Genomic DNA, 27,544 nt, shown 5'->3' with positions numbered 1-27,544 from the left:
AGCGGCCGCCGCTCCCGCCACCGGCCTGGGCACGCGGACGGATGGGGGCGGGGCAGGTGAGCACCACCGCTGTCCCTTTAAAGCGCGCGGCCCCCGCCGCGCCTGCGCGCCCCCTCCGTCCCAGTGCGGCTGCGCGGCGCGCGCCGGCGGCTCGCTGGGCTCCTTTGTCCCTCGTTCGCCGCTCACCCAAGCCTCATGCCCGAGGCGATGATTGGCAGCGCGCGCGGCGTGCAGGCTCCGCCGTGCAGCCAATCGGCTCCGCACGGAGGGCTGTGGGGACGGCTACTCCCGCCCTATGGCGGCCGGGCTCGTGAGTGGCGGCAAGCACGGCCAGTGGCAGTGCGGCGCTGTAGTCTGGGAGGCCAATGGGAGCGCGGGTGGCGGGCGCCTGGGTTAGGTTGCGCGAGTTCCCGGCCGCGCGCGCGCTCCTTTTCGGGCTGCTGTGGGGCGAGGAGGCCGCGATCCGCCTCGGCGCCGGCGTCCGCCACCAGGTGAGGCCGCGGCGGGGGCAGGAGAGCGGCTCCGCTCCGCTCCGCCGCGGGCCGGGCGCTCCCGGCCGGCCGCCGACGCCGGAGCCCTGACGGGGCCTGCCGCGGCCTGCGCGGCCCGCCCCGCCCCGCCGCTGCACGCGGCCGCTTTGGCGGGCGGGCGGCCCCCGGTGAGGCGGGGCTGGGGGCGGTGGGAGCCACCTGGGGGTCGCGGGCGGGAGCTGGCGTCGAGCCCCGGCCGACCGGACGTGTCTGTCTCCAGGTGGGGAAGATGCAGGGCAACAAGGGCTTCAACATGGAGAAGCAGAACCACACTCCGCGGAAACAGCACCAGCACCAGCAGCACCCGCCTCCGTCCATCCCCACCAACGGGCAGCAGGCCAACAGCCAGAGTGAGTCCCGGGCCCGCCGCGGGGGGCCGCCCGGCCCCCGCTCTGGGTAGGCGTTGAGCGGCCGCGCTCGCTGCGGAGGGGAACTTGGGGTCCCGGTTCGCTGCTGGGTGCCGTGGGTCCGGGCCGAGCGCACAGGACCCGCTCTTTCGGCTTAAACCTATAACAGTTCTGGGCCTTAAGGAAGCCGCGACTTGGGTTCGCCGTTTGCCGGCAGCAGTCGGGCTGCTCCCTTGTTGGGGACGGGGGTTTGAATTGCAGCTGGGCTGGTTCTCGGGGTTTTCTTTTTGCTCGGTCTATGCAAAGATGCGTGTGGCTGCCGTGAGTTTGGCTGGGGTTTGTCTGTAAGTTTCTTCTGCTCCCGAAACTGGGCAGCGATGTGGAGGTTCCTCCTTTGTCTCATTCTCGAGCAAAGCTCGCTTGAAGAGTTTAGAACTAGTCTCTGAGCCTTCAACGGTGTTTCTGCAAACTTCGCAAATACGAGGTGGCTTATTCTGTCGCCTCTTTCCTCCCCCCCCCCCCCCCCCCCCCCCCCCCCAACGATAACAGATGGCTTCTCAACACGGGTTATCTTAAATACTGGCGAAATAAATTTGCTATCTGTAAAGATACAATTGTAGTAAGAATGTTGTTACAGCAATCTGCGGTCACCCGTTAACACTAATTTTTTTTACATGGGAGGGACTAGGAGATACCCAGCTTTACTTAATATTTTAGCGTTCAAGTACCAATTGGTATTGATGATGGTTGTTACACTAATCTGGTGTGTTTCCGGGTTTGTTCTTCATCAGCATGGACTGTAGATCTTGTTACTTGGGATGCAGTCGGGGCTTATGAGCTGAGAGAGTATGCATTAATGGCTTCTGAGGCCTTAACTGATCTAACTTGATAGTTTAGAAGTATGGCAGCAGGTCATTGCCGTTAGCGGTTTTGGGTGGGGAAGTACTTTAGTTATATTAGAAATTTATTTTTTCAAATTCGGACACTTTGTTGGTTCAAACAAAAGCATATTGAAGTCACACATGCACTTTGTGTGATTCCTCTGGGTTTTCTGTCAAAGTTGCAGGTTTAACTATATGCACACGTGTGCAGAGATAATGAGCTAGTAAAAAAAAAAACCAAACAACTGTATGTTTTTACTAGGTGGCCCTGTAAAACAGGCTCCTTTTCGGTTCATAGAAGATTATTAATAGACAAAGGTGGCAGACCAGTCCCTTTCCAGTCAGGTTGGAAACAATACAACACAACAAGTGTATTGTGGTATTCTCACAGCGATCAGCTTATAGTGAGTGACTGTATCTCAGGTGCCTTTGAGTAGATCTACCTAAGGCAGAACACTGATAGTGGTATAAGTCCCTCCTAGTGTATTCACAGGCCTTGCAACTGATCCCCAAATACTTCTGACAACGGTGTGAAGAAGTTCACAAGACAAAACAGTTCACTTAAGCACCCTGGCTGTGTGAAGTGGATAACTTACTCTCACTAATCTTCTATAGATACACTGTCAGTCTTATTTGTGTGTGTGTTAGCCATGTGCTTATTCTTAAAGAGTTGTCCTTGCATGTCTTGCATGTTGTCTTCGCCTGAATAGGCTTTCCTGGTTAGTGACAAGCTTTGTAGTCTGAATCAAGCCACTCATGTTTGTAGTTTATTTCATATGCATGGCCATGAGATGTGTCCTCTGCAAAGCAAAGGAATGGCTTACTGTGGCTGGCTGTCCTGTGCGGGGAAGTACCATATACATTTAAGAAAATGGGACACAGGAAGGTAAAGGGATAATAATGCCACACCTGTGTCTGGTGTATAGTAGAACTTCCAGGATTATGCTGGACTCTTACAGAATTAAAGGTTAAAGATTATATGCATGTGAGAATTTGAAAAACTTCATGCCGTCTCTCTTGTTTATTAGTGATTTATATAACATTACTTACTGGATACAGATTTTTGTGATTAACTTTGTGATTTCTCTGAGGTCTCACCTATATGGCTGGTTTTTGGGGTGGGTTTTTTCCACTGTTTCCACCATTCCAGCCTTCTCTTCAGCTTGGAACCCAAGAGTCTAGAACCCAAGTCTAGAACAGGGTTCCTCCAACTCTTTAAACAGGGGGCCGGCGCGTGGATGAAGTGGCAGGCAGTCATCTGCGGCTGCTTGGTTTCCCCACCCCCCCGCCCCAGCCCCCGGTGGGGGGGTGTGTGGGTGTATCTGTAAATACCAGGGGCCGGATTGAGGACCCTGGGGGCCATATCCGACACGCGGGCCGTAGTTTGAGGACCCCTGTTGTAGAATGTTACCTGTTTGAGGAAAATTTTCTCTTGTTTGCATATTTTTCTAGATATTTGGGATGGCTCAGGTTTTTTAGTAAAAATCTGGTTGCTCGCCAGACTGTGGCTATTCTATATTTACTCAGACTGTATTAACAAAACCCGGTATCGTGACTACAGTTGACTTTGTTGCAGGTCAGTCATCTTGACCAGATCTCCAAAAGTTGGGTGAAATCTCTCACGCTGTTTCAAGCTGCAGTGTACTTCTAGTCTCTATTTCTAGACTATCTTTCGCTTGCGTTAATGAGCACTGAGGTCAAAGCATGTGTTTTCATTAAAAAAACCACGGGCCCCATTCTGAAATAAAATCCCCTTGTTGCTGTAGAAATGGCTGGAGAGGTTTGAGACCAAAGTGAATGGGTGGTGTTACCAATGTTGTCCTATGTCTCTCTGTTCACTGTGATGAAACCTAATAGAATTTATCCCCCCAACTGTAGAGCAGCTGTGTACCTTATTCCCCTCAGATGAAGGCCTGACTATTGACCTGAAGAATTTCCGGAAACCTGGTGAAAAGACCTTCACCCAAAGAAGCCGCCTGTTTGTGGGGAATCTGCCCCCCGATATTACAGAGGAAGAGATGAGAAAGTTATTTGAGAAGTATGGCAAGGCCGGTGAAGTCTTCATACACAAGGACAAAGGCTTTGGCTTTATCAGGCTGGTGAGTGACTTGCTACCTTTGAGGTGTTTTTGTGGCAATGACTCACACTGGAGGAGTATTGCTAATTGACAGTAGTATGTGTTCAGATATCTTGCTAATTAAGCCCGCTGTTGATTTCAGTAACAAGGAATATGGGATCAGCTTCTACAAGTGGTTTGTCTAGAGCTTGTTAATGAGAAGGAATGTGAATTCAGGCAGCCTGTGGCAGGATTTATGAGATATCTGATAAAGTTATTCTGAAGTTAGCTGGTACAAAACAGAAAGAAACCATTAACATGATGCTATTATAGGCAGGGTGGACTTGCATTTTCTGGAAGGGTGTGAACATGGGATTTATATGAACATAGGTTGTCACGCAGTATTACTGGAATGATGACTGCTTTTGAAGTAGGGGATCTCTTTATGATCATGTTGAATGGTGACTGGGAAGGAGTTAGCTACCAACATAGAGTAATGGTTCTCAGACTTTATTGGCTCATATGCTACCTTTCTGAAAGCCCCAAGGTGAGTGACTGGAGCATGAGGTTCCCACGCCAAAGTCTGGGGTGCTTTGCTCTAGTGTAGCTGCTTGGTGGTGACTTTAGTGAGTGGAAAGGTGTGAAACTGGCATAGGATGTCATCTTTCGTGGATTGTCATACAATCAGCATTTTCTTTTACAGTTGTCAGGCTTGGCTAATAGTTAAATCTTGATTATTTTAAAAAATGTATTTATTTAAACAAAAAAAAGGCCTACTTTGTAGCCTTAATATTTAATTATGTCTGTAGATAATGGTGATTTAATTGTTTGCTTAGGTTTGTACTGGCTGTTGGATTAATCTCAGTTCTGATGTATTTTGAATTTTTATTACTATTTTTCCCCTCCAATCTCTATACATGCCTCTTCAGCTAGAGTCATAACAGAATAGTTACGGTCTGTTAGGACACTTTTTACCATGCTATGGGAGGATTATTTGTTCCTGTCTCTGAGATACTTGTTCAGGAGAAATAGGCTTGTGACTGTTGTGACTGGCTGTTTGTGTACTGCATTGAGGGTTTTAATGATAACTTTTTTTATCTTCAGGAAACTCGCACTCTGGCAGAGATTGCAAAGGTGGAACTAGACAACATGCCTCTACGTGGGAAGCAGCTAAGAGTGCGTTTTGCATGCCACAGTGCATCGCTGACAGTCAGAAACCTGCCTCAGTTTGTGTCCAATGAGCTCCTGGAGGAAGCCTTCTCAGTGTTTGGCCAGGTGGAAAGGGCTGTGGTTATTGTGGATGACAGAGGACGATCCTCTGGGAAAGGCATTGTGGAGTTCTCAGGGAAGCCTGCTGCTAGGAAAGCCCTGGATAGATGTAGTGATGGGTCTTTCCTGCTAACTACGTAAGTGTGGAGGGTGAGAAGTGCTATACTGGCATGTGTTGCAGGTTGATGGGTGGCATTGGTTTGTGAGCAATGTTTCTTAACATCAGAGCAGGACAGATGGGGTAGGAGGTGGTCGGTGATTTGCCTGGGGAGAACTTTAATTAGCTTTGTTCCAACAAGAGTGAGTCTGTGCTGAAACTCAGGTCTGAAAACTTTCTTCTGGGAAGCTGATAGTGGGGTAAGTGCGTAAAACTTCCCGATAAGCTCTTTCTTGGTAAAGCCTTCTTAGGGCAATTAAAGCAGCCTTTAAGAAGCAGAGCTGTTTCAGAGACCATCCATATAATTTGTTGGAAATGAAGCTAAAGTGTGTTAATTGTGCACTGTGGATTGCTTCAGAGATGGCTCTTTGGGATGGGACTCCACTCAGCAGCATGCACAGCTGTGGTGGAATGCTGATCCACCACTGTGGGCATGGGATCTGTTGGAGGAGCTGGTCAGATAGATTGGATTGTTTGGAGTTTTCACCATAATGAACTGTTTTCCTTGTGCTTGAATATCATAAGGCAACAAAGCATGCTCTTGCGTAATTATGTGAACTTGCTCAAGTAAATGACTAATTCTAGATGTGTTCCACAGAGCACAGACTGTTGCTCTTAAGTATTAAGATGGAGTAATTTCTGATCTTTTGGAAATAATTTATATTTTATATATATGCACCTACAATCTGGGAATAGAATACTTCCTGAAATTGGGGCTATACTGCTAATTTCTAAAGTAATTTTATAAGCTTTGTGCTTCTTGCTTCTTTCCTTTTTCTTGGTATGGCACAGCCATACACAAGCATGTTGAGTTTCAAAAAGCAGGTGGTTTTGGGTTGTTGGGGTTTTTTATACCTGTTTCTCTCCCTGAGACTATATGGGGATAACCAGCATAGCACGTAGCGCTCTGCGGGGGGATTGCTGTTAAGGAGCTTTTGCTGATTCAGAAGTCTCTATCCTGAAGGAACCATGAAAAAAACCCATGCAAACTAAGTCACTACCAGTGTGTAAATGAGAGCACTTGAGGGTAAGGATCAATCTTTTTGTAGCTATCAGTGTATTAGATTCTGATATCTAGGACAGCAGACCAGTATGTTTGCTTATTTCTAGTTATGGCTTGGCCTTGATTAAACTTGTCCTAGTTCATGACAGTAGCAGCTAGATAAACTGATTGGAATTGGTACACACTGGAAAACATTAATAATGGAGTATGTCACACTGAAGTGAAAAGCTAGATTGTGGATCTTCAGCTGAGGAGAGGGATTTTTAGCCTCTCGTATCCTGCCTTCCTGCTGGAGTTTGGCCACCGCTTGGCATAGCATGATCATTTCTTTTCCGTTTCCCCAGCTCTGGCAAGTGAGGTTGAGGAGCTAACGAGAGGCTGTGGTGCTGCTTTGTGCCAAGGATGAGCAGTGTCAGTGCTGTGAAGGGGAGCTAATTCAGACATTGGGGACACCTTTGTTAAATACTTTCTTCTGCATACAGAAACCAGGAGGACAGAAGCACATGTGTGCAGTGTCTGTGTTGCAGAGTGCACCAGTGGATTTCTTGGGGGGAGGAAGTTCAGACAGGGTCCAGCAGGCACTTAAGAGCACTGCTGCTGAGCAGTAATGGCATGTGGTGGTCTCCCCAGAAGACTATGACTGAATGGTACAGCCAGCAACCTCCAGCGAGGAGCAGTATAGTTACTCTTTGCTTTAGGCAGTTATAAAAAGGGACACAAGGACTTTGCAGCCCATGGTTGGCCATGTAGCAGTGGAGGAAAGGGAGAAAACCAAAACTCTGGGGACTACGAGACTTCATGCCAACTAAATCCTACTGGAGAATGTTAGGTTCTGTTTAAGCTGGTTTTTTTTAACCAATAACTGGAAGTATGGTTCTTCATACAATTTTGGGTTGGTTTCAAAAAGGATTTTGGTTAACAGTTCAGCTTCTGTTCTAGAAAGAAAGAAAAAGTGTTTAAAGTGATTTCTGGTTTCACTTGGTTGAGATCCCCAAGTGCTTTTATATTTCTTTGAGCAGTGCTAAAAGCAGTGTTTTATAACCTCAGACACAGTACACATGCTGTCCTGCACACAAGCTCATTCTTGAATTTTGTTGAAAGCACCTCATCTTTTCTTTACAGATTCCCTCGGCCTGTCACTGTGGAGCCCATGGATCAGTATGATGATGAAGAAGGACTACCAGAGAAACTAGTCATCAAAAACCAGCAATATCACAAGTATGTGAGGAGATGAGACTACCTGTGGACTAGGGCATTAACTGGTGCCTCAGTCTTAGGACGGTGGCTCATCAGTGCTCCTAAAGGGCCTCCTCTTTTTTTGTAAACGTGACCTGACTGTGGAAGGAGAATTGCATACACTGTTCCTTGCCATGATTAGTTGAAAGAAAGCAGTAGGTTTGGATCCATACTGCTGGCTAAGACTGGCAGCCTCCACATATTTTTCATAAGTCTGTTTCAGTTGTTGGAATAAAAAGTCATGTCAGTTTGAGATAACATGAGATCCCTTACTCACATGAGAAGCTGAAGCAAAGACTTAAGTTTCTTGTTCTAAGTGTTATGGAAAGTCTGTAGAGGAAAACAGATTTGAACCCACAGTGAATATTTAAATAGTGATCTGAATAGCATTAAAAGATTGTAGAGTTATCCAGGTGTAAGGCCATGGTCTTTGAAGGCTTCCCAGTGTAAGAAAGGTATCATGTGATCCCAGCAGTGGGAATTAGTAAACCATGTGTGCTCATGAATTTTTCAAGGAAGATGAGAGCTTCAGGAACTGGGAGGCTGCATTAGGAATAGTCATGTGCTCCAGGTGCTTGGGCTGCAGAGATCAGTAAAATAAACATGCATGTTTGGGCAGTGTTTGTTTCTGGAGTGGGTCTGTCTATAAGATGTGCAGCAGGAGCAAAGGCTGTTTCTTTTTAAGAGTATTTCTGAATGTGTTTACCCAGAATCTTTTGATGTCTTACGAAAGCAGTGTCATTGTTTGTTGTGGAGGAAGGTGGAACACTGTTTCCATGTATAATTAATCCTGCAGGATGATTCTGCCTAAGTTTCTCCTTTAAATGGTTCCTGAGGAGCAGACAAACTGGTATCCCAAGCATAGCTATTTTTGAGAAAGTAGAAGACAAAGTGATTCTTTATTTCTTGCACTAAATGCATTTCTAACTGTTAAAAGGGTCTACTGGTACATTTAACACACAAACGTGTTTTTCTTGGTTCCTCCTTGCTCTATTGAAGGATTCACTAGTTCTTCCTTGTTTGACAGGGAACGTGAGCAGCCTCCTCGATTTGCACAGCCTGGCAGTTTTGAGTATGAGTATGCCATGCGTTGGAAGGCTCTAATAGAAATGGAGAAACAGCAGCAAGAACAAGTAGACCGCAACATCAAGGAAGCTCGAGAGAAGCTGGAAATGGAAATGGAAGCAGCCCGCCATGAGCACCAAGTTATGCTCATGCGGCAAGGTACCAGTCAAAGATAAATACAGTATCAAAACACGGCCCTGCAGCATCAAGGGATGGGTAGCTCACTAGATGGGCTAGAGCCCACTGAAGGTGAGCCGTGGTGTAGCTGCTTGACTTGTAACCAAGCATGGTAACGCCAAGTGAATGGGGAGATGTTACTGTATATGCTGGAAGCTCTGTTACCTTGTTCTCTTGTGTGTTATGGTTCTAGTTCAGGAATTCAAGAGGGGACATGGGAGATGAGTTTGGGTTTTTTACTGTTGTCTTTTACAGATTTAATGAGACGCCAGGAGGAGCTGAGGAGAATGGAGGAATTGCATAACCAAGAAGTACAAAAACGTAAACAGTTGGAACTCAGGTAAGGGGGCAGGTTATGAAATGCTGTGAATCCATAATATGAAATTAAATGCTGCTTCAGTGCACCTAATTGTTCAGTGTGACATTTAATTACTACCTAAAGTACGGCTGTTATTTCGGGCCTTTTTGTTCATAGGAAGAGTGTACAGTTGGTTTAAAATGGAAGAGTTAGGAGTTTCTTCCACTGATTAGTGTTTAGTTTCCTGCAGTTCTGTGTCTTAGTTTAGCTCCTTGACTGAGGCAGATAGAAGAATCAGAACCTGTGCAGTAATTCAGTGGTTTCAGTGCTGCAGGTTGAGAAACCCCATTCTAGTATCTATCCTTTCGTTTGAGGGGTAACTTAGTCTCAGAGATTTCTCTGTCCATTCTGGCTTTTCCTTGTTTCAGGGTCATTTTAAGAAGCTCGACCACTAAACCATGTCCCGAAGTGCCACATCTACACTTCTAAATACCTCCAGGGATGCTGATTCGGCCACTTCCCCAGGCAGCCTGTTCCAATCCCTGATAACCCTTTCCTGAAGAAATTTTTCGTGATATACAATCTAAACCTCCCCTGGCACAACTTGAGGCCATTTCCTCTTGTCCTATTACTTGCTACCTGGGAGAAGACTGACACCCACCCTGCTACAACCTCCTTTCAGGTAGTTGTAGAACATGGTAACGTCTCCCCTGAGCCTCCTTTTCAACAGGCTAAACACCCCCAGTTCTTCAACCCACTCCTCATGAGACACTCACATGGTTTTGCTCGTGTTGGGTTTTATAATGAACTGCTTGAAATTGAAAGTGTTGGAAATTACTTTCTGTGCATATGTGTTTCTGTTTTCATCATAAAGTACCTAATATTTTACAGCCTCAGTTCTTAAAATTGTAGATTTCCAAACAAGACCCATTAGGCAGCACTGCAACACTGGGATGCAGATGGTTGGTGTATGTTGTGCTGAGCATTCTTGGACGATTTTTGCAGGCAGGAGGAAGAACGCAGGCGCCGTGAGGAGGAGATGAGAAGGCAGCAAGAAGAGATGATGAGACGCCAGCAGGAAGGCTTTAAAGGGAATTTTGCTGATGCGGTATGAGTGCTTCTACGTTCCCATTACATCTGGACACTGATGTTCGATTTTTGCCCTTCCACAGCATGCGGTTTTCTGTGAATGCTCAACTTGTTGGTTGAGGGACTCTGTATCTTGGATACATTCTGTCCTAAATTACTGACTCCCTCCAATCTTTATACAGTTTAGCCTGGAAAATATACATACCCCAGTAAGCGTCCCACTGGTGTTCATGCAGGACCCTCGCTAGCTGCCTTGCTGTTCAGAAGAATATATGCTAACTCATTTTAGTCTAACAGTGACAAAGATGGACTGTCTTGAAGTACTGCTTCAGAATCCCATTATGGTCATACACCTAGCTATATCTCTAGCCTGCAGTCTGTCTTAGTCATGCTTAGATGAAATAATCCCAACTTGAGGCGCTGCTGCAGGCATGGTAATTGCTTGTACTTAAAAGTCAGTTGGTCAAGTATTTTCTAGTAATGCAAAATGTGTGGTAACCTGCCTTTTAATAGTAGTACCTCTAGCTCTATAAAAAAGTCTTACAATTAACTTCCAGTCCCAGCAACTTTCTGTTGTGGAGGCAGCTGCAGTGCTATCGAGGTGGTATAATGGCATCAGTACAACTGGGTGGCAGGTGTTTACGTATCCTAGCGAAAAATTGGTCCCTAAGCAAAATGGCTAAATGTGTCAAACCAAAAGGGCAGTGTGACTGACCTAAATGTGCAAATATTACCCAGTGTAGCAGAACTCCTAGTTTCTCTGAACAATAGTGCCTTCAGATCATAAATAGTGCCAATGAGACTACAGGTGAAGTGAAACTGTTATTCGGTTCCCACTGTGGAAAAAGTAGTACGGTCACAGAATTGAGGGGGTGCTCCTGGCTTTGCAGTGCAGGAGATGTGGTGTGTCCCCTGTGCTCAGTTAATAAGAGAGACGTTGATCTCACAAAGTGGTATTATAATGCGAGTGACCCAGCGCTGCCTCTTCCTGTAAGCTTGCATTCCTCTCAACAGGAAAAGCTTCTTAGCTATGCTGAGGAAGTAACAAAACTAATTGTATTTAATGTATTGCTGCCACTCAGGAGATCCTTCCCTCCAGATACCATGTATCTCTTGTATGCTGCTGTTTGGTAAAATCTGCATGTGCTGCTTTGCTGCTGGATGCGTTACGGTGATTGTGAAAAACAATATTACAGAAGGAAATATTTTATATAAGATCTGTTTGTTCAGCCGTTACTGTGTGAAGGTAGCTCAGATAATCTTTTGAAGTTTACCCTGGGAATGACTTCTCTATACAGTTTTCAGTAGTAAAACCCCAGAACTCACTGAATTTGTATAACTACATTTTTTTAAAAGCCTGAATTTTTATCATTTGAAATGAGTCTCGGGTTTTATTTTTTCTTCCTCTTTTTTCTTTTTTCTTTTTTTTTTTTTTTTTTCCTTCACCAGAGAGAGCCACCAGAGATGCGAATGGGACAGATGGGTATGGGAGGTAAGAGTATTCTGTGGCCATCTTTGTTCCTATGCATGTTCCTTTCCTCCTTTACAAAATCTGTTACATTTTTTGAGTAGTCTTATTTTATTGGTTTCTTACTTAGAAACTCAGTTGTAGTGATCTTCTCCAAGTTCAGTGACAGGAAGTGTTCATCTGACAGGAAACAGCAGAATTTGGGTATGAGGCAGTATTGTACTTCGTGAGACTGCGTTCAGTAAGCAAAAGACTTGGTTGAAGTTTCTATCAGACACATAGTGTGCTTCAGAAGTTTGTACTGATAACGGAGACTGGTGTGAGAGTCAGTGTTAGACCTCTAGCCCAGGAAATTATCTTGATTTCTGTATTTCCCTATCTTGACTACATGATTGAGAGTTTCAGGCCACATGTACAAGAGCAAGTGAAGAGGTGATGGGGGCTTAGTGGTTAAGGAAGGTGGTGAGTGTTAGAGCCTGCTGGAGTTTCAGGTAATACTGGAATGCAAGATCAGTTTATCTTGACCTAATAGTGCAAAGCTAGTTAATAGATTAGGACTCTGTCCCTGAATGGAAAACACTGTGGGGAGCTTACATGGTGTTGGGTGGCTCTGGGGAGATGAGGAGACCCCAGTCACTGTCCCTGCCAGGACTGTTCTTGAATTTTCTTCTCCAGGTACTATTGGCATGAACAATAGAGGAGCTATGGGTGGTACCAATGTCCCAGCTGCTGCACCACCTGCAACTGGTCCTGGAGCTATGATACCTGATGGAGCCATGGGAATGGTAATGTATCTCCTTTTGTTGTGCACACCTTTCAAATGCAGATTTGTTGTTTCCATTGTTAAGCACTATGCTGCTAAAGTTGAAGCTTGATTGTCTACCTAGACCTGTTTCTTAACTCCTGCTGAAATCTTTAGAAGTTAATCTTGCCTTGATACTAGTTAGTAACTTTCAGGAGATTGAGCCAAGTCTAATAACTACTTACTTTCAAGGTAATGAGTGCTAAAATGTTTGTTAGAAATATCTTAGCAATACTATATGGTTAAATTTGGCTAATTTGCTTAGGAGGTGAAGAGCAAAGAATCCGTGGAGGTTATGCTTATTTATTTGCGCTTTTCTTTACAATAGGCCATGGCTTCTGTGGCATCTGTTATTCCTCTGTCACACAGAGAATCGATCTTCTCACAGTGTCAGCACTCCAGTCAGCAGCAGAAACAGCAGCAGTCATAGTCGAATTTGTCCTCAAAGTTCATCTTCCTTTGGCAGTTTATATCAATTGGTCTCATAAGCAATTTTCCTGCAAACCTCCCTACTTAGATTTCTTGATCATAGACATTTTTTTTGTCATAAAGAACAGTTTTATTTGGCTATAAGCTTTTGTGCCTAAGTGGTAGGGACAGTGGAGTGGTTGAGGTAAGATGAAGATAAGAATGGAAAGGGCAGGTGGGTTCAGATCAACATGATGAAATAATACCATTTAGACCAAAAATCAATAAGCTGTTTCTCTAATGGAGAAAAATATGTATATAGACATTTTGGAAACTTTATTGTGACCATGTGCTTGGTTTTAGTTGTTACTGGGTCCGTGCATTCCAGATTTTTATTCATGTAGGGAGCAGTTTGCATGTCTGCTCCAGCTGCTTGCAGTGATTGCACTGTCCTTCCCTATGATATGTTGTGCTGGAAAATTTCATGATTGCTCAGAATTTTTCATCTGTAGGAAAGGGAGAAAGGTGGAAAGAGTGCTGTTACTGATAGTGCCTGCCCTCCACTGCCAGCAAAGTGAGCGCTGAGAGTCCCTGGGACCTACCAATTGATAATTTTACTGAAGTTAGGGTCTGTGTTCTGTAGAACCAGGCAATACCATGGAGTCATGGTACAGTACTAATACCAATTATGATGTGCATATATGTATCACGTTACATTGTATATGTACCACTGCTGTAAACCTGTGGACAAAGAATAAATGCAACTCAGGAGACTGGTGTAAAGCGGTTCTGCTCTGTGTAGGCACTTGGCCCCAGTCCAGGGGGGTGGAGGCAGCAGTGGTTGTTGCCTCCAGTACCTTCCCTAAAGCAAGTGCCATGTTCACCATGAGGACATGTAGTGGCGCACATTGTCCAGGGAGGTTGTGCAGTCTTTATCCTTGGACGTTTACAAGACCTGACTGCGTCAAGCTGTGACTAACCTAGTCTGACTTCATAGCCAACTCTGCTTTGAGCAGGAGGTTGGACTAGAGACCTCCTGAGCTACCTTCCAACCCAAATTATCCTTTGATAGTCTTCTCCCTGCTGGAAAGAAGAGACTGTGCAATAGCACTAACCAGCTTGAAGAAGGAGAGCCAAAGAATGGAAATAACAGGATATGATCAGGGCACACAACCAGTATTGTAGGTTTATTTTGGAATTGGAGTATTGTGTACACCTGGATTGTGATAGGGCTGTAGTATCGGTATACTGCTCCTCGTTTGCATTCAGTTTGGGTGAAGGAATATGGTGGAAATGTGAAGTTCTTTCCCAGACTGCATTTCTCACATGCTCTACAGCAGGGCACTAGTCAGTGAGATGGTGCAAATTGTGTTCTAGTGCACTTGACTAAAAGTTACATGGGAAAAGACCTGGTCCTGCAGTGGTCCTGTCAGTCTACTTTTGGGGCTGTGGGGATATTTTTGGTGGGGTGAAAGTTTGTAGCAAGGTCAGATGGAATTGTGGAAACCCAGTAGAATTTGAATCAACTCAAATGGCTTTTAACTGCCCTTCTTTGTTCCTTGTTTTTCTTCCTGCCTCTCCTGCACTTGTCCTCGTTACAAGACTCCGCCGCCGCCTGCAGATCGCTTTGGCCAGGGTGGTGCGATGGAAGGCCTTGGAGCGATGGGAGGGAACCCACCTGCCTTCAACAGAGGAAATCCAGGTGGTGATTTTGGCCCTAATAAGCGTCGCAGATACTAACAGGATTAAGCTACCCCCTGCACACACCCCAAAGAGAAAAGGAATCTTGGCAGGCCATATTTGGGGGGTGGGGGATATATTAAAAATAGTTAATTAGGGCCTGTTTTGGTAAAGCCACTCTTAAGACAAGGGGAGTGCAGTCTGACTGGTAAAGGTTTTAGAAAATTTCATGTGGTGCATTCCTATAATTTCAATGTGAAATGGATTCTGGGAGGCTGCCATGGTGGTTCAGTAATGATAAAATATGGCAAGGACCCTAATGCCTTGACCATTCCAGGTTTCCTGTTTGCAGCTGGAATCCTGAGACTAAACTAGATAAAATTGCGGTATGTCTTGGCATTTTTTAGTGTAGTGTACCTTGCTTAAGAGCACAGGGGAGTCTCTGGAGAACTAGGGCAGCATCTGGGCACTTTGGAGCTCCCACGATTCTGTAAATTTATATAGCTCCAAATGATCCATCATGTAGTGAACTGGGGGAGGTTTTCTGTTTGTTTATTTCTTTTTTTTTTTTTTTTTCCCCTCCTAACTTGTAGTTATTCTTTTTATCTGGACCATCTGTTTCTTTAAAGTAGTTGATTGTCATGTGCAGCCTGAACGGCTGGGAAACTCTTGTTTGGATGGATTTTTTGATAATGTGTTGTATCGCTGTTTATTTTTACTGGTAGTAAAGTACAATCTATTGGACAAAAATACTGTATCTCATGCTGAAGATTTAACTGAAAAAAAATGTTTGTATAATCTTAACCTTGCCTGTCTTTTGTGTAGAAGTACTACAAGATTTTTCATTTAGTGTAAACTGTTTGAACACAAGCTGTAATTGTCCCACTAACAAGTTTGTGTTTGTCTGAGGAATGTTACAGGAATGCATTATTAAAGTGGATTTTAAGCCTTTTTTATCTGGTGTGTTGTCTCTTCTGTTTTTTGAATGAAAAAGCGTACATATGGGTTGAAGTAAATCAAGCTTCAGATTATGGTACAAAAATTGTTCTTGTACAGCTCTTCATAGAGAGGGTGCTCAACCCCCGAGAATTTTCTAAGTTACCCTTATCGCAGAACAAGTTTTATTTGTGTGTTGGAATGAGACCTTCCACATCAGCATTTCGGAACACAAGGGAGCTCCTGATGCACCTAGGATTCATCTGTGTTGTGGAAACAAGATGTAAGACTTGTTCATGTGTCACTGGGACCGTGGAGTTCAACTCCGTGTCTCATCTGTGTAGTACAAAGTTGTCTGGTCTGTCGCTGCCCCTGGGTTGCAGTTGCCTCTGGCTGGGGTGCAGAGCTTCCCACAGAGCTCTGAGCTTCTGTGCTGGAGCAGGAAGCAGAGGACTTGGAACTGTCTATGGCAACAGTAACTCTTCATCTTGTGTAATACATGAGGAAATCTGTAGGAAGGGGAGCCTTCTGTGAGTTGTTTTCTCCCACTGAAGCTCTCGAGGCTGGGGAGGGGGGAGCAGGGGGGAAAGCTTAGGAAGAAATCTAGGTGGGAGAGGGAGGGGGAAGGAGTCGCAGCCTAAGAGCACAGGGAGCTGCCTTACAGACTTGAGAAATAATAGGGAAGATGAAAACATTTTCAGATGCCTGTTACCATGGCAATAACCTTAAAAAATGTAGGGTTTGGTCCTGTAGGTACTCTTAAGTAGGGAAAGATGAAATAATGGCTCTGGAGGTTTTATTGGTTTACCCTGTCATTTGATGGCTTATAATTAGGCTGGAATGACATGACTGATGAAAAGCTGCATTGAAGAGAGGCTGCAGCTGATGCTTTTGTTTCTTTTGCTTGTTTTGTTTTCCACATTCAAAAGCATCAGCACTAGTAGATGACTTGCTGAAGTGATAACTAATCACTATTTAATGGTGATTATCAGAGGATTGCAACTTACCTGTAGGCACACTATGAAGAGTTTGCCGATCTTTTTCACCTGACCCATTTCCTAGGATAGATCAATACTGCAAAATCTCAAGTTGGTGGGAATTGCTGATTAGTTTTCCTGTTGCCCTGTGGAGAGGATGCATCTGTTCTTGTGGCTTGTGTCTGGAACGTGGCTGGCAGACATTCACTAATGCCATGGGTGTTTGCTAAGTACATTGTTTAATTCCAGAGTGTGAAATATTGGGAGAAGAAACTGAAGTTGCACCCAGGTGTCTGTATTATCTCATTCTCCTGCCAGTTGCTCAGCTGGCTTGCCTGTTGGTGAGCACTCAAAAGAGAAGTTGTTGCTGTAGGAAAATGGCAGAGCTCAAACCTTCAGCATCGCTCTGCTGCCGCCTCAATGCTGTTCAAGTATGAGGTGAGGATGGGTCTGGTTATTGCCTTTCCCTGGGAGAAAAGAGATATACTAACAGGGTGTTTAAAATTGCGGGGAAGGAGGGATTTAGTGCTGTTCAAAGTCCATCTAACAAGACCGGTACGAGGTGAAAATGGAAGATCAAATGACAGCAAAGGAAGAAAACTAAAACTACGCTCTGCTGTGAATGACAGAGGTAACTATTCTCATTTACTTGAAAGGAGGAGACTGAAAACCTGTGACTGAGGTTCTAGTAAGGAAATCATAAAGCAGACCATTACTAAGGCTTTCAGAGGCGTGCAGCAGGAGGAAATGGCACTGGGGACTGCTTGTAGTGCAGAAGCATCTAAGGCTGGGCACAGGAGCAAGCAAGGCTGCCTACTCCAGAGCACTTCCAGATACTGGAGTCTGCTGGAGCACTGGCGGTTTTGCTGTCAGCCTTGTCTTGCACTGCTTGGATAAGGTAGCGAGCGCAGCTCCAGGGGCTGGACTCTGCACAAGCACTGCTGTGCTGTGCTGAGGTCCAAGCAGTGTGCAGACGGGAACGCTTTCCTCTGCATGCTTTTCCAGGTCGCTGGCTGTTACGTCACTGCAGACTGATGAAGTATTTTGATTATCACGAAGAGATACCCTTGCCTTTTGCTGTCGTATCTGATCAGCTTGTTTAAAATCCACTTAACACAGTATCAGTTCATATCAGAGCAAGGACTCATGAGCAGTCTGGTTCTTATCACTTCACTCTTAGCTTTAAACCCTCATCATTTGTGGGCTTCAGAAGTTACAGCTTGTGCTTTATGCAGCTTCTCCTTAAACAACAGTGACTGCATTCACAAGAATTGAGGATAAATCTGAAAAATCCAGTGGGTACGTGGATAATTTTGTCACATGAAAGCAATAGACAAACATTTCCTTTTTTTCCTGGCACAATGCATCTCACTAGAAGCTGTCATTTATCATAGAAAGCTACAAATGGTAGAATATGGAGAGGTGCTTCTCTGGTGAGCTACCTTTGAGAGCTGAAAGAAGAAGACGTGATTTCCTGTGGCCTTGCTGAAAAGAGCCATCATTCTCTCTTCTGTCTTGGTCATGGCTCAGGTACCTGCTTGTCTGCCTGGTGAGGCACCTGAGTGCCAGAGAGAGCCAGAAGGAGAGGAAGAAAGCAGGGAGCTCACCCTAGCACAACGCTGCCTTTGGGATGCTTTCCCTCATGATAGCCTGGCCACGCTGCTCTGCCTGAGCTCACAGTGACCGTGCTGTAAGGCAACAGGGCCCTCCAAAGGAAAACCTGTAAAACCCCATACTCCCCACCAGTTCAGGCTGTTTGGGGCAGCAGGTTTTTATGACGGATGCTAGCTAATGCCAAGAAAACTGCATCTTAGGAGTAGACCAAATTCTATTCTTTTTGGACCGGTTCCTGTTGAGGACCAAAGTGCGCTTTTTGATGAGGACTGTTGCATGCATTTTCAGAGCAAGCACTGGAGTAACTGTCTCCTTCAGCAGTTTGGCTGCAAGGAGACAAAATTATCTGTGGGAGCAAGACACTGCCTGAACTACAGGGAGAAAATTCCCATCACCTGGGAAGCTGATTCCACTTTGAAGATGTAATTGTTCAGTGAGACCGGAGCATTGGGGAAACAGCCCTGTAATAACACGAGCTGCAGAAGGGCAGTGTTCCTGAATGGAGAGATGAATATTGTCCACAACCCCATTTCCGATGGTTTTCTGGTCTTTTTTAAAGCTGTTCTCTGAGCTGTTGAGTACAATCAGTGCAGACGTCTTGGACAACTGTTGGTATGTAACCCTGGAGCAGTGCTTGCCAGAGGAGCATCCAGGCAGAACTTCTGCTGTAGAATTGCTCAGCACATATTCTTATCGGGAAGATTTTATTTCTCAAATAACTAAAACATGAATCCTGCCTACTAGCTTTGTGTAGCATTTGTAGTGGTAATATGTATGTCAGGGATCTTCCTCCTCCTAACCAGCCTTTTGTATGGAGGAGCAACTCCATGCTTTAGAAACGCTCTCCCTTCCCACTGCCCTGAGCTCCACAGAGCACCCCAAATGACCAAAGGGTGAACTGAGTTTCTCTCCATTCTCTGCCTTTCTCTCATCCTCTTTTTCCTAATCTTCAAAGCACCAGCACTAGCAGGGCCTTGAGTCTGTTGGTGGCTGACCGATTGGTTCCCCTGGAGCTTATCTCTATTTCATGGCAGGTTTCTTGTGTCTGTCTCCCAGGCTGCACGCCCTCACCTTGTCCTCCCTGGGGACCACCCCCTTTGGCCAGGAGCTGTGGACACCCCAATTTACTGTATTTCACTATGCTATGTCCCATCTGTCAAGCCACCTTATTCCCTGCAGACATTTGCAGTGGTGCAGCAGAGGAGCAAGGGCAGAGTAGTGCTGCTGCATGCTCTCCGCTGCCTGCCATTGCTCCTTGGGTGCTGAGGGTGCTCTGCTCAGCCACAGCCCCCCCAGCTACCTGCTGGTCCCTCTGCGATGAGCCTTGAGCCTCTGTGCATAGGTCAGCCACAGCATCCCCTTGGCATTTCCTCTGAGGCATGCAACGTAACCTGAGCTCCAGATTCCCACTGGCACAGGGATGGCAACAGCTGCAGCTTTGCTGACAGCTCATAGAAAGGACAAGGAGATCTGAAACCCTATAGCTCCCTGCTCAGCCCCCGGGACCACAAATTCTCCCATCACAGGGCTCTGCCTGGCTTCCTGGGTCCCAAGTGATCCCTCCCACCTGAACAGAGGCTCTGAATGCCAGCAGCATTTTTTTACCCACCCTTGGGTCCCTTAGGTCATATATTGTGTCTTTAGGCACCGCAGTCATTCGAGGGAGGTATCAGCTTGAAGCCATGTGGCTTATGCTGGTGTGGCAGCTCCTCAGTGTCCTCACATTTCCCTCCTACCTTTTGGGTTGGATGTGGGTTTATATACAGGCTACCCTTGCACAAGGAGACCTGATGGTGATGGTGATACACGACCTCCCCTCCAGTGGGACTGTCTCACTTGCTAATGAGATGACAAGGCAACCAAGGCCTTGCTTTGATGGGCAAGCAGCCCAATGTTGCTGCTGGCCGGGGTGTCTCAAGGTGGGGATGGCAGAACTGAGCTGGACATGGAGCAGCAGGGCAGTGTGAAAAGACTCTGGAGTCATCTCCTTGGTGAGCTCTAGAATTTCTGCAAGAGTTCATCCTAACTCTGGACTTTGGAGATCCCCTTGGGGTGGCAGCAGGTCCTGCAGGCTGTTGTAGCGGGATTAACTAGGTTAAACAAACATCATGGGACCAGGATGGTGTTACATCAGCCACAGTGGACCCTGTGGGTTCCCCTCCCAGGCTGTTGCCTGCAGAACCTGCCCTTTGCACTGCCTGATAGTGCCAAGGGCTTATGTTGAACCTGGTTCCTGAGCAGAAACACTCTGCAGGTGCTTTGTGCTCTGACAGGTCAGGGCAGCACCCAGGAAACAGCTGTCTGTGAACAGGAACAACAAAAAGAAAGTAATAGTTGTTTTAGATGTCTGTAGGAACTAAGTAAAACCTTTGATCTCAAGAAGGTTTCCTGTTTGTAGAGAAAAACCCTTGGGTCCCAGAATGGGGGCAGGTTGTCCAAGCAAACCGCTCCTGAGTTTGGGGTTTGGGAGGCCCATATAATATTTTGCACCCTTTTTCTATGATGGCAATGATCTTCCAGGGGACAAATTTCATCCCTGGGTTGCACAAGACCCTGCATTGGAGGATGTCTTGGCCACATGCACTGCTTTGGTGTGACGGTGTTTCTGTTTAGAATAGGGCCTTCTGGGGCTGGGGGATATCACCACACGTTTTGCCCTGAGGCTCTGGGAAGTCTCTTCCCTTCTTTTTCAGGAAACTTTCAGCGGCTTCTATATGCCAAAGAAAATGAGAGCAGTTGGTCAAGAAGAGTCGCAGGTTGCCCCAAGCTGAGCGTGAACACCAGGGTGACCCCAATGCCAATGCTTCCATTCCAGATGCCGGCAGGATGGCAGGCACTGGGAGGTCCTCTGCCCACCCCAGGTGTGGAGCCACCCTGCAGCATTCCCTCTTCTGGGCACAGGGGCAGGACAAAAATGCCTCTTGAGATAACATGGGTGCCGGGTCCCGTCAGCTGCTGAGCTGCTGTGTCCATTTTTAGCCTGGTCTCCAGTTACCAGCCACCTCCTCCAGCTGCCTCCAAAGATAGGCAAAGCCACCTCCCTATGCCTGGGCTGGAAACTGCCGGGAAGCAGATGGGAGGTCACAGGCAGGGATGAGACTGGTGGGATATTTGTGGAAGGAGTGAAGGACGCTGTGAGTACACCTCAGCTATGGCGTTGCTGTGCTACAACAAGGGCTGTGGGCAGAGGTTTGATCCTGAGCACAACGCCAAGGGTAAGTGGGCTCATCCACCTTGCACTGGGGTGAGTGGGAATGCATGCCACTTTCCCAGTCTGCAGCCCAAGCTGCCAAGCAGGGCTGAGCTGAGCCCAGTACAGGCAGCCCACATGGCAGGAGCTGGCTTAGGAGCTGCCAGGCATCAGAGGTGCCTTGTGGGCAGGATTGTTCCTCATGAAATGTTCTGCCTGATCGCCCTTTTCAGATTCCTGCCTGTACCACCCGGGTGTCCCCATCTTCCACGATGCCCTGAAGGTGAGTAGGGCAGGAGCCAGGCTGCAGCTGCAGGGGGGGACCTCGTGCCTGGAGGGACTGCCCGCACCTGACCACTTTGTCATCTCCCGGTGCCTAGGGCTGGTCTTGTTGCAAGAAACGCACAACAGACTTCTCCGAGTTCCTCTCCATAAAGGTGAGTGACCTGCCAGCCCAAATGCACCCACTGCTCCTCTGTCCTCTCCTCCTCACCGCTGCCCTGCCCTGGCCTGGCCCAGCCCCATCCCATGCCAAGGCTGCCCCCTTCGCCCTGCTGGGTGGGGATTTCCTATCTGCTGCCCAGGAGCCTGCAAGCAAGGGTGCTGCTCCCAGGGTGTGGGGCAGGCGGTCCCAGAGAAGGGTGTCAGAAAGGGCTGAGATCCCCCACCAGGATCCTGTGGGATGAGGACAAATGCCCCAAGTGCCAGCACAGCTGTGAATGTCTGGGCTGTCCGGGCCAGAGGGAGGGAGGCAGCAGAGGCCCAGGGATGTGAGGGAGACTTGGTGCCCTTCAGCTGCCAGGCTGGGGTGCAGCAAAGCTGAGACCTCTCTGCCGTGGCACCAGTGAGGCTGCCACACCGTCCCTGGGAATCCCTGCAGACATAGCCCCTGCCTTGGTGCGGGGTCAGAGCCCATCCCTGCAGGACACAGAGCCACCAGACCACGGGAACTCACAGGGTTTGGGAGCAGCTGCCAGGTTAGGGAAGGCAAAGCAGGCATCAGGCTTGCCTCTGCTGCTCAGGGATGCACAAAGGGGTTTCACAGCAAGGAGAAGCCCCCTGAGCCTTTCAGCCAAAAGGAGACCTCAGATGAGCTGAAGGCCAAACCAGTGCAGGACCTCATCATCCAAGGACCAAAATCAGCTGAGAAGATGCAGCGGGAAAGACCAAGGTGAGACAGCCTCAGCTAACAGTGTTGCCCTGCCGTGCTGCTTCTTCTGCATGTGTCTTGACCTGCTGCTTCCTCAAGAGAGGCAACAACACTTAAATTGCAAAAAAAAACCCACTTGGCTTTTGCTGCTGCTGTTTCCCAGCTCTGATGAGCCTAGACAACTGCTGCCAATTAAAGTATCCAGGTCTCTGGAGCAGGCACTGGAGAAACTGAACCTGTCCTCCAAGGACGAGTCACCTGAGGGCAGTTGCACAGGTAGCGATGAGCTGATGGGTGGCAGTGGGGTTGCATGTGGCAAGTTCAGCATGGGGTTTTGCACGGCAGGTTCAGCACGGGATGGCAGGTGTGTGCTCAGCCACCTGCAAATCCACAGAGCTGCACCTTGGAGGTACATTGCAATGGGCTGTGCTCAGGGGCCGTCTTGTGCGAAGCTCGGGAGCTGGGAGTGGGGCTGTGGGGAAGGTCTGGGGGCAAGCATGGATGGAGTGTTCCCCAGGGTGAAGCTGTGTTGTTCTCACAGGGGAGGCGGCTGCCCAGGTGAGAGCTGGCAGCACCTGCAAGAATGCAGGCTGCAAGGCGGTAAGTACCGGGCAGGGTCCCATCTTTGCACTGTCTGTGCCACACGGCCAGGAGCATTGCAGGTCTGGTGCGGTGGCTTGTGTCCCAGCTACCATCAGGTGTGGGGCAGGGTGCCAGGTGGGTTGGAGGTGGCAGTGCCCATCCGCTCCGTATGCTCCTGCTCATCCCATCCCTGGAGTGGCTGCCTCTGTCACCTCCCAGCCATGTTCCTGCAAGAGGCTTCCAGATTCCTGGACTAGTGGTACATTTGTGTTTCACTGCTGCTAATTGCTTGCAATGAAATATAGCACATGTTCAGGATATGGGCCTATAGGTAAAGTGCACGTAGAATAATTCCCACCTGCATTTAATTAACGCAGCACAGCCCACTTCCTATCTTGCCCCAAGACTGCCTGTCTGCCTCAAGGCACGTGCCGGAGGGACCAAGCTGCAGAAGGGCCAGCATGCTTGGAAAGCAGCAGGGAAGGGAGCAAGCAGGGAGCAAAAGGTGGGAGGTGGATGAGGACATGAGACTGACATGCTCTGGGAAGGAGGGGAAAGGGCAGGATGGATAAACAGCCCCTTGCACCTCAGAATGTGTTTCTGTGGTGTGCAAACTTGCCCGTTGTCCCTGTGCTGCCCAGTGGCTGGGCTGGGACCAGGCTGTGTTTGGGAGAGGGCGTATGGAAGGGCTGCTGCTGTGGTCGGGGGGATGACACTGGGGTCCCGGTGCAGGTGGGGTGGCTGCCTTGCTGGCAGGGAGCAGAGACCAGTGCCAGGCTGCCAGCTAGGCATAGTCCCAGAGGAGGTCCTCACAGATGCTGGACCCAGTGAAAGGGTGATGCTGGGCATCATGCTGTGCCCTGTGCAGGGATGGGCACCGATGGGTGGATGCCTGGCTGTGCTGTGCTGTGCCAGAGGCACAGCCAAAACTTTCCTCTGCTTCTTGCTCCACAGATCTACCAGGGCCCAGAGAGCAACACAGAGGTTTGTGTTTTCCATCCTGGCATTCCTGTCTTCCACGAGGGGTAAGAAACAACCTCTTACCAGGGAGCAAAATGACCCTGCTGAGGGCTGAAATTGCTGCATTGCAAGGCTGGGTGGCCTCAGCCGGTGCAGTTGCGGGTGAACCCCCCCCCCCCCAGCAAGAGGTGGGCAGGGGGAGATGCTGGTTCCGAGTTCCTCTCCCCCACCACCCTGAAGTCTGCTGTGGTCCCCTCTCCTGCTCCCGTGGGTGCTCCCTGCTCAGGTCACCCTGCTCTCTCCAGGATGAAGTACTGGAGCTGCTGCAAATTCAAAACGACGGACTTCAGCACCTTCCTGGAACAGCCGGGCTGCAGAACTGGGAAGCACTGCTGGACAGGGAAGGGGGTAAGGGGGCTCTTGGCAGCGGTGACTTGTGTGAGCAAAGTGCCATTACTGGCACCTGAGGAGTGCTCCTTCCCTGGCTCTGCATTCACACGGGTTTCTGCATTTAATTCTCTTAATTTTCATAATTGCTGACAGATGACTGTGCAGGGTTTGAATGCTTAATCTTCACCCATCTGCTGTTTAAAATGCATCTCCCTCATTCACAAAATGTGTCAGCTCTCAGCCCCAACGGGCAGATGTATAGGAAGCTGAGTGAGGCAGGAGCTGGCCCCAGGCACAGCGTAGCCAGCGCTGCAGGCTGCTGCACAGGGGGAGGCAGCTAAGCATGGGAAAAGCCTTGCAAAACACACCAAAAGTTTTGAAACGTGAATGCAGATGACTGAATTTGGTTTTAACGAAGCTTTCGCTCTGCAACTGCTTCCCAGGAGGGACCTCATCTACAATAGCGACACAGTGGTGTGGCAGGGTAATGGGGCGAAGACCCCAGTTCCCAATATTTAGTGTGTGCGTATGCATGTGTAAGTTTCTCCAGGGAAGCTCCTGGCTGGAAACAGGCTTGAGCTGGGAAAGTTGCAGCAAAGTGGCCCAGGATAACCCTGAAAGTCTGAGTCAGCACTACTCTGAGCAACACCCTCTGAGCCCAGTCTGTTCTTTATCCTGGAGAAGAAAACTTATAGTGGATGTAAAGGAGGCTGCAGTGAATGTACTGTGATGTTGTGATGCAGATGGTTTGTGCTAATTGTCACCTGAGTTTGGGGCTGGGGTTCCTCCTGTGGTGTTTCTCTGGCTGGTAATGTTGAGGGCTGCAGTGGGTCTGTCTCCTGGTGATGCTCAGAAATGTCTAGTGGAGCCAAAGCTGCCTGTGGCACAGATGAGGTGGGATCCCGTGGGAGAAATGTGAAACGTGCCCCTTTGGGGCTCATCTATGTGCCACATTTAACATGGTGGCATGATTCATGTCCAGCAACAGCTCCTGCACTGCCCTCCAGACCAAATTTCCTGACTGCATAGTGCCTGTGAGCTTGGGCATAGGAGAGTGACTCTGGAACAAGAAGGGGGATGTCTCTGGTCTTAACACCTCCTTCTGGAGCAACCCCAAGCACAGGACAGATGCCCGATGTTGCATGGGACAGCTTGGCAGGGGCTGCCCACCATTGCATGAATGATGTCCCCTCAAAAACCTGATGAAAGGCAGAGTTTGATCTTGCTTAGTTGATGCTAACCTCAGCCAGTGCTCTGTGAAGATGTGTGAAGAAGCATCCTCCGGCACAGACAGCCCCTCTGTTTTGGGGTGTATTTGGGCTAGATGCCATGCCGTGATAGATTCCTCTCCCCAGCAGGACAAGAAGGCGGTGTCAAGCCGGCAGGACTGGCACCAAACCAATAGCCAGGTGGTGGTGACTGTCTATGCCAAGAACCCCCTGCCTGCCCTCAGCAGCGTGAAAGCCAACCGCACTGTGGTGAGTGGGGTGGGCAGGGCTGTGCTGGGGATGCACACTTCTGTGGCACCTGATTTTGGTGAGCCAACAGCCAGGAGCTGGCACTCATTGATAGCCTCTTTGGTCTGTTGCTGCACTGCCTACCTGCTGTCCCCAAGCTGACAGCCCAGTGGCTTCGCTGCTGCTGCAGCAGCATCTGCCCTACCACTCTGGCTTAGTGGCTTTCAGCCTCAGTGGGTGGCTCTGCTGGCCTCGAATCCCTCGACTGGTGGCAGAGGTGAACCTGGCATGCTCTGAAGGGGGTGAAATGCTCCCAGGTGCTGAGGCCATTGCAGGGCTGTTACACTGGCTCCAGTGTGTGGGATGCATTACGATGCTGGAAGTCAGCTGCATTGCCCCAGGGAAGAGCTCTGGCAAGTGTTGTGCTATCCATTCAGATAATTTTCTGTTGATCTTTCAGCTTGAGGTTCATGTCATCTTTGAAGGGAATAAGATTTTCCAGACAGAACTAGATCTCTGGGGGGTAAGATCCTGTTTACTTTGATTTCTGTGTGCCAATAGTCTCTGTGGGGCTGGGCTGCAATGTTGTGAGGCAGCCTGTGCTTGCTTTTGCTCCTGGGCCAGGTCACCCAGGTACCAGCATTTATAGCCATCTCTGCTAGGAAATGCCTTAGGGCTTGTGAGGAGGGCTGTTTCGGAGGCTGCTGGTGGCTGCACCAATCGATCCTGCACCAAGAACAGAGCTGTACGTTGCTGCTGGGTCCGTAGGTGTGCTGGGTTTGGTCCCAAACTGCCCCAAAGGGTCTTTGGCCCAGCAGGTCCCTCTCCCCTACTGCAGTCCTGCTGTGCCTGCAGGCAGGCGGTGGTGTGAGGGGGAGACACAAGCTCTCTTGATTTCTCAGCTGCTTGCTGGCTGTGGAGCAGTGAGACTCCAGAATTTGCATGTACATTTCTTGGCTTTATTTCTGGGGTGTGCTGCCTGCGCCTGTGGCAGCAGAGCGTGCCGCTGGGTGCGGGTATGGTTGTGTCTCAGCGCAGCTCGCTGCCGTGGGGAGAGGGCTGTACCGCAGCTGTGTGCGTGGCTGTGGCTAGCTGAGCTCTGTGCCAGCACTGTCGTGCTGCTCAAACGGAACACCCTGAAGCTCAGCTGGAGCCCGGGTTTCATCCCGCTCCATCTCTTGGCTCATTTCTTCTCCTCTGGTAGGGCTCTGCCAGTAAGGGAAAGGATGAGCACATGCTCCTTGCCCTCCCGTGCCCAGCTCACTGCAGCTTTCCTTCCCTCTGTCTAGGTCATCGAAGTAGAGAAAAGCTTTGTGACCATGGTCCCTACCAAGGTGGAGATCACGCTTTGCAAAGCCAGCCCTGGCTTGTGGGCCAGGCTGGAGCACCCCCAAAGCAGGTTGCACTCCTGTGCCGGGCAGGAGAAGGCAGCTGCCAACGCAGAGGAGCCCGGGGCAGTGCAGGAGGAGGACTCAGATGACAGCTTGAGTTGGTCAGAGGAGGAAGATGAGGAGCTGGGAACACCGAGCAACTGACAGTCAAGTGCTTCAGCAGCTGAGCGGTGCTGGCTCCTGAGCTGCTGGGGACCTTGGCACCAGCTCCGGAGTAGCAGATCCAGCCCTAAGCCACATGCACGCTGCAGCGTGCCCTCTCCCCTGTCAGAAGGGGCAAGGAATAAAAATCCAGAGCAAAGGTTATACTTTGAAATTCCTGACAGGCGCTTAAGAAACACCAGTGGGCCGAGCCCATGTGTCTCTCCCTCTGCTGCGCCCGGCCAGGGCAGGACAGCGGGAGGAGCCCCCGTGTCGGCACCTCGGGCACC

General features: G+C 48.6%; 2 protein-coding genes and 1 long non-coding RNA gene across 4 annotated transcripts; all 3 read left to right on the top strand.

Annotated features, from left to right (window-relative positions):
- The first annotated feature begins 334 nt into the window (after positions 1-334).
- On the top strand, positions 335-15,420 carry NONO (non-POU domain containing octamer binding). 2 transcript variants are annotated; one of them, XM_055817703.1, is made up of 11 exons: positions 335-491; positions 751-880; positions 3,664-3,857; positions 4,919-5,220; positions 7,366-7,461; positions 8,507-8,703; positions 8,977-9,061; positions 10,025-10,127; positions 11,558-11,600; positions 12,252-12,361; positions 14,389-15,420. In XM_055817703.1, the coding sequence occupies exons 1-11, from the start codon at positions 366-368 to the stop codon at positions 14,524-14,526; spliced, it is 1,524 nt and encodes a 507-aa protein (XP_055673678.1). In that variant the 5' UTR covers positions 335-365; the 3' UTR covers positions 14,527-15,420. The 2 variants fall into 2 exon arrangements, with proteins under 2 accessions (XP_055673678.1, XP_055673677.1); XM_055817702.1 differs by having other exon boundaries at positions 3,637-3,857.
- A 5,637-nt stretch (positions 15,421-21,057) lies between these two features.
- Positions 21,058-21,669, top strand: LOC129785567 (uncharacterized). The gene is made up of 3 exons (XR_008749683.1): positions 21,058-21,208; positions 21,417-21,466; positions 21,564-21,669. It is a non-coding gene; the product is annotated as an uncharacterized LOC129785567 (long non-coding RNA).
- Positions 21,670-22,334: 665 nt separating this feature from the next.
- ITGB1BP2 (integrin subunit beta 1 binding protein 2) lies at positions 22,335-26,616 on the top strand. Its single transcript, XM_055818235.1, has 7 exons — positions 22,335-22,354; positions 22,497-22,609; positions 22,875-22,933; positions 23,870-23,940; positions 24,181-24,283; positions 25,624-25,743; positions 26,183-26,616. The coding sequence occupies exons 1-7, from the start codon at positions 22,335-22,337 to the stop codon at positions 26,264-26,266; spliced, it is 570 nt and encodes a 189-aa protein (XP_055674210.1). The 3' UTR covers positions 26,267-26,616.
- Positions 26,617-27,544: the final 928 nt, after the last annotated feature.

Source organism: Falco peregrinus, chromosome 13 (assembly GCF_023634155.1).
Source record: "Falco peregrinus isolate bFalPer1 chromosome 13, bFalPer1.pri, whole genome shotgun sequence".
NCBI classification, from domain to species: Eukaryota; Metazoa; Chordata; class Aves; order Falconiformes; family Falconidae; genus Falco; species Falco peregrinus.
Note: the sequence above shows the minus strand (reverse complement) of the source record. Positions and strands in the feature narration are given on the sequence as shown.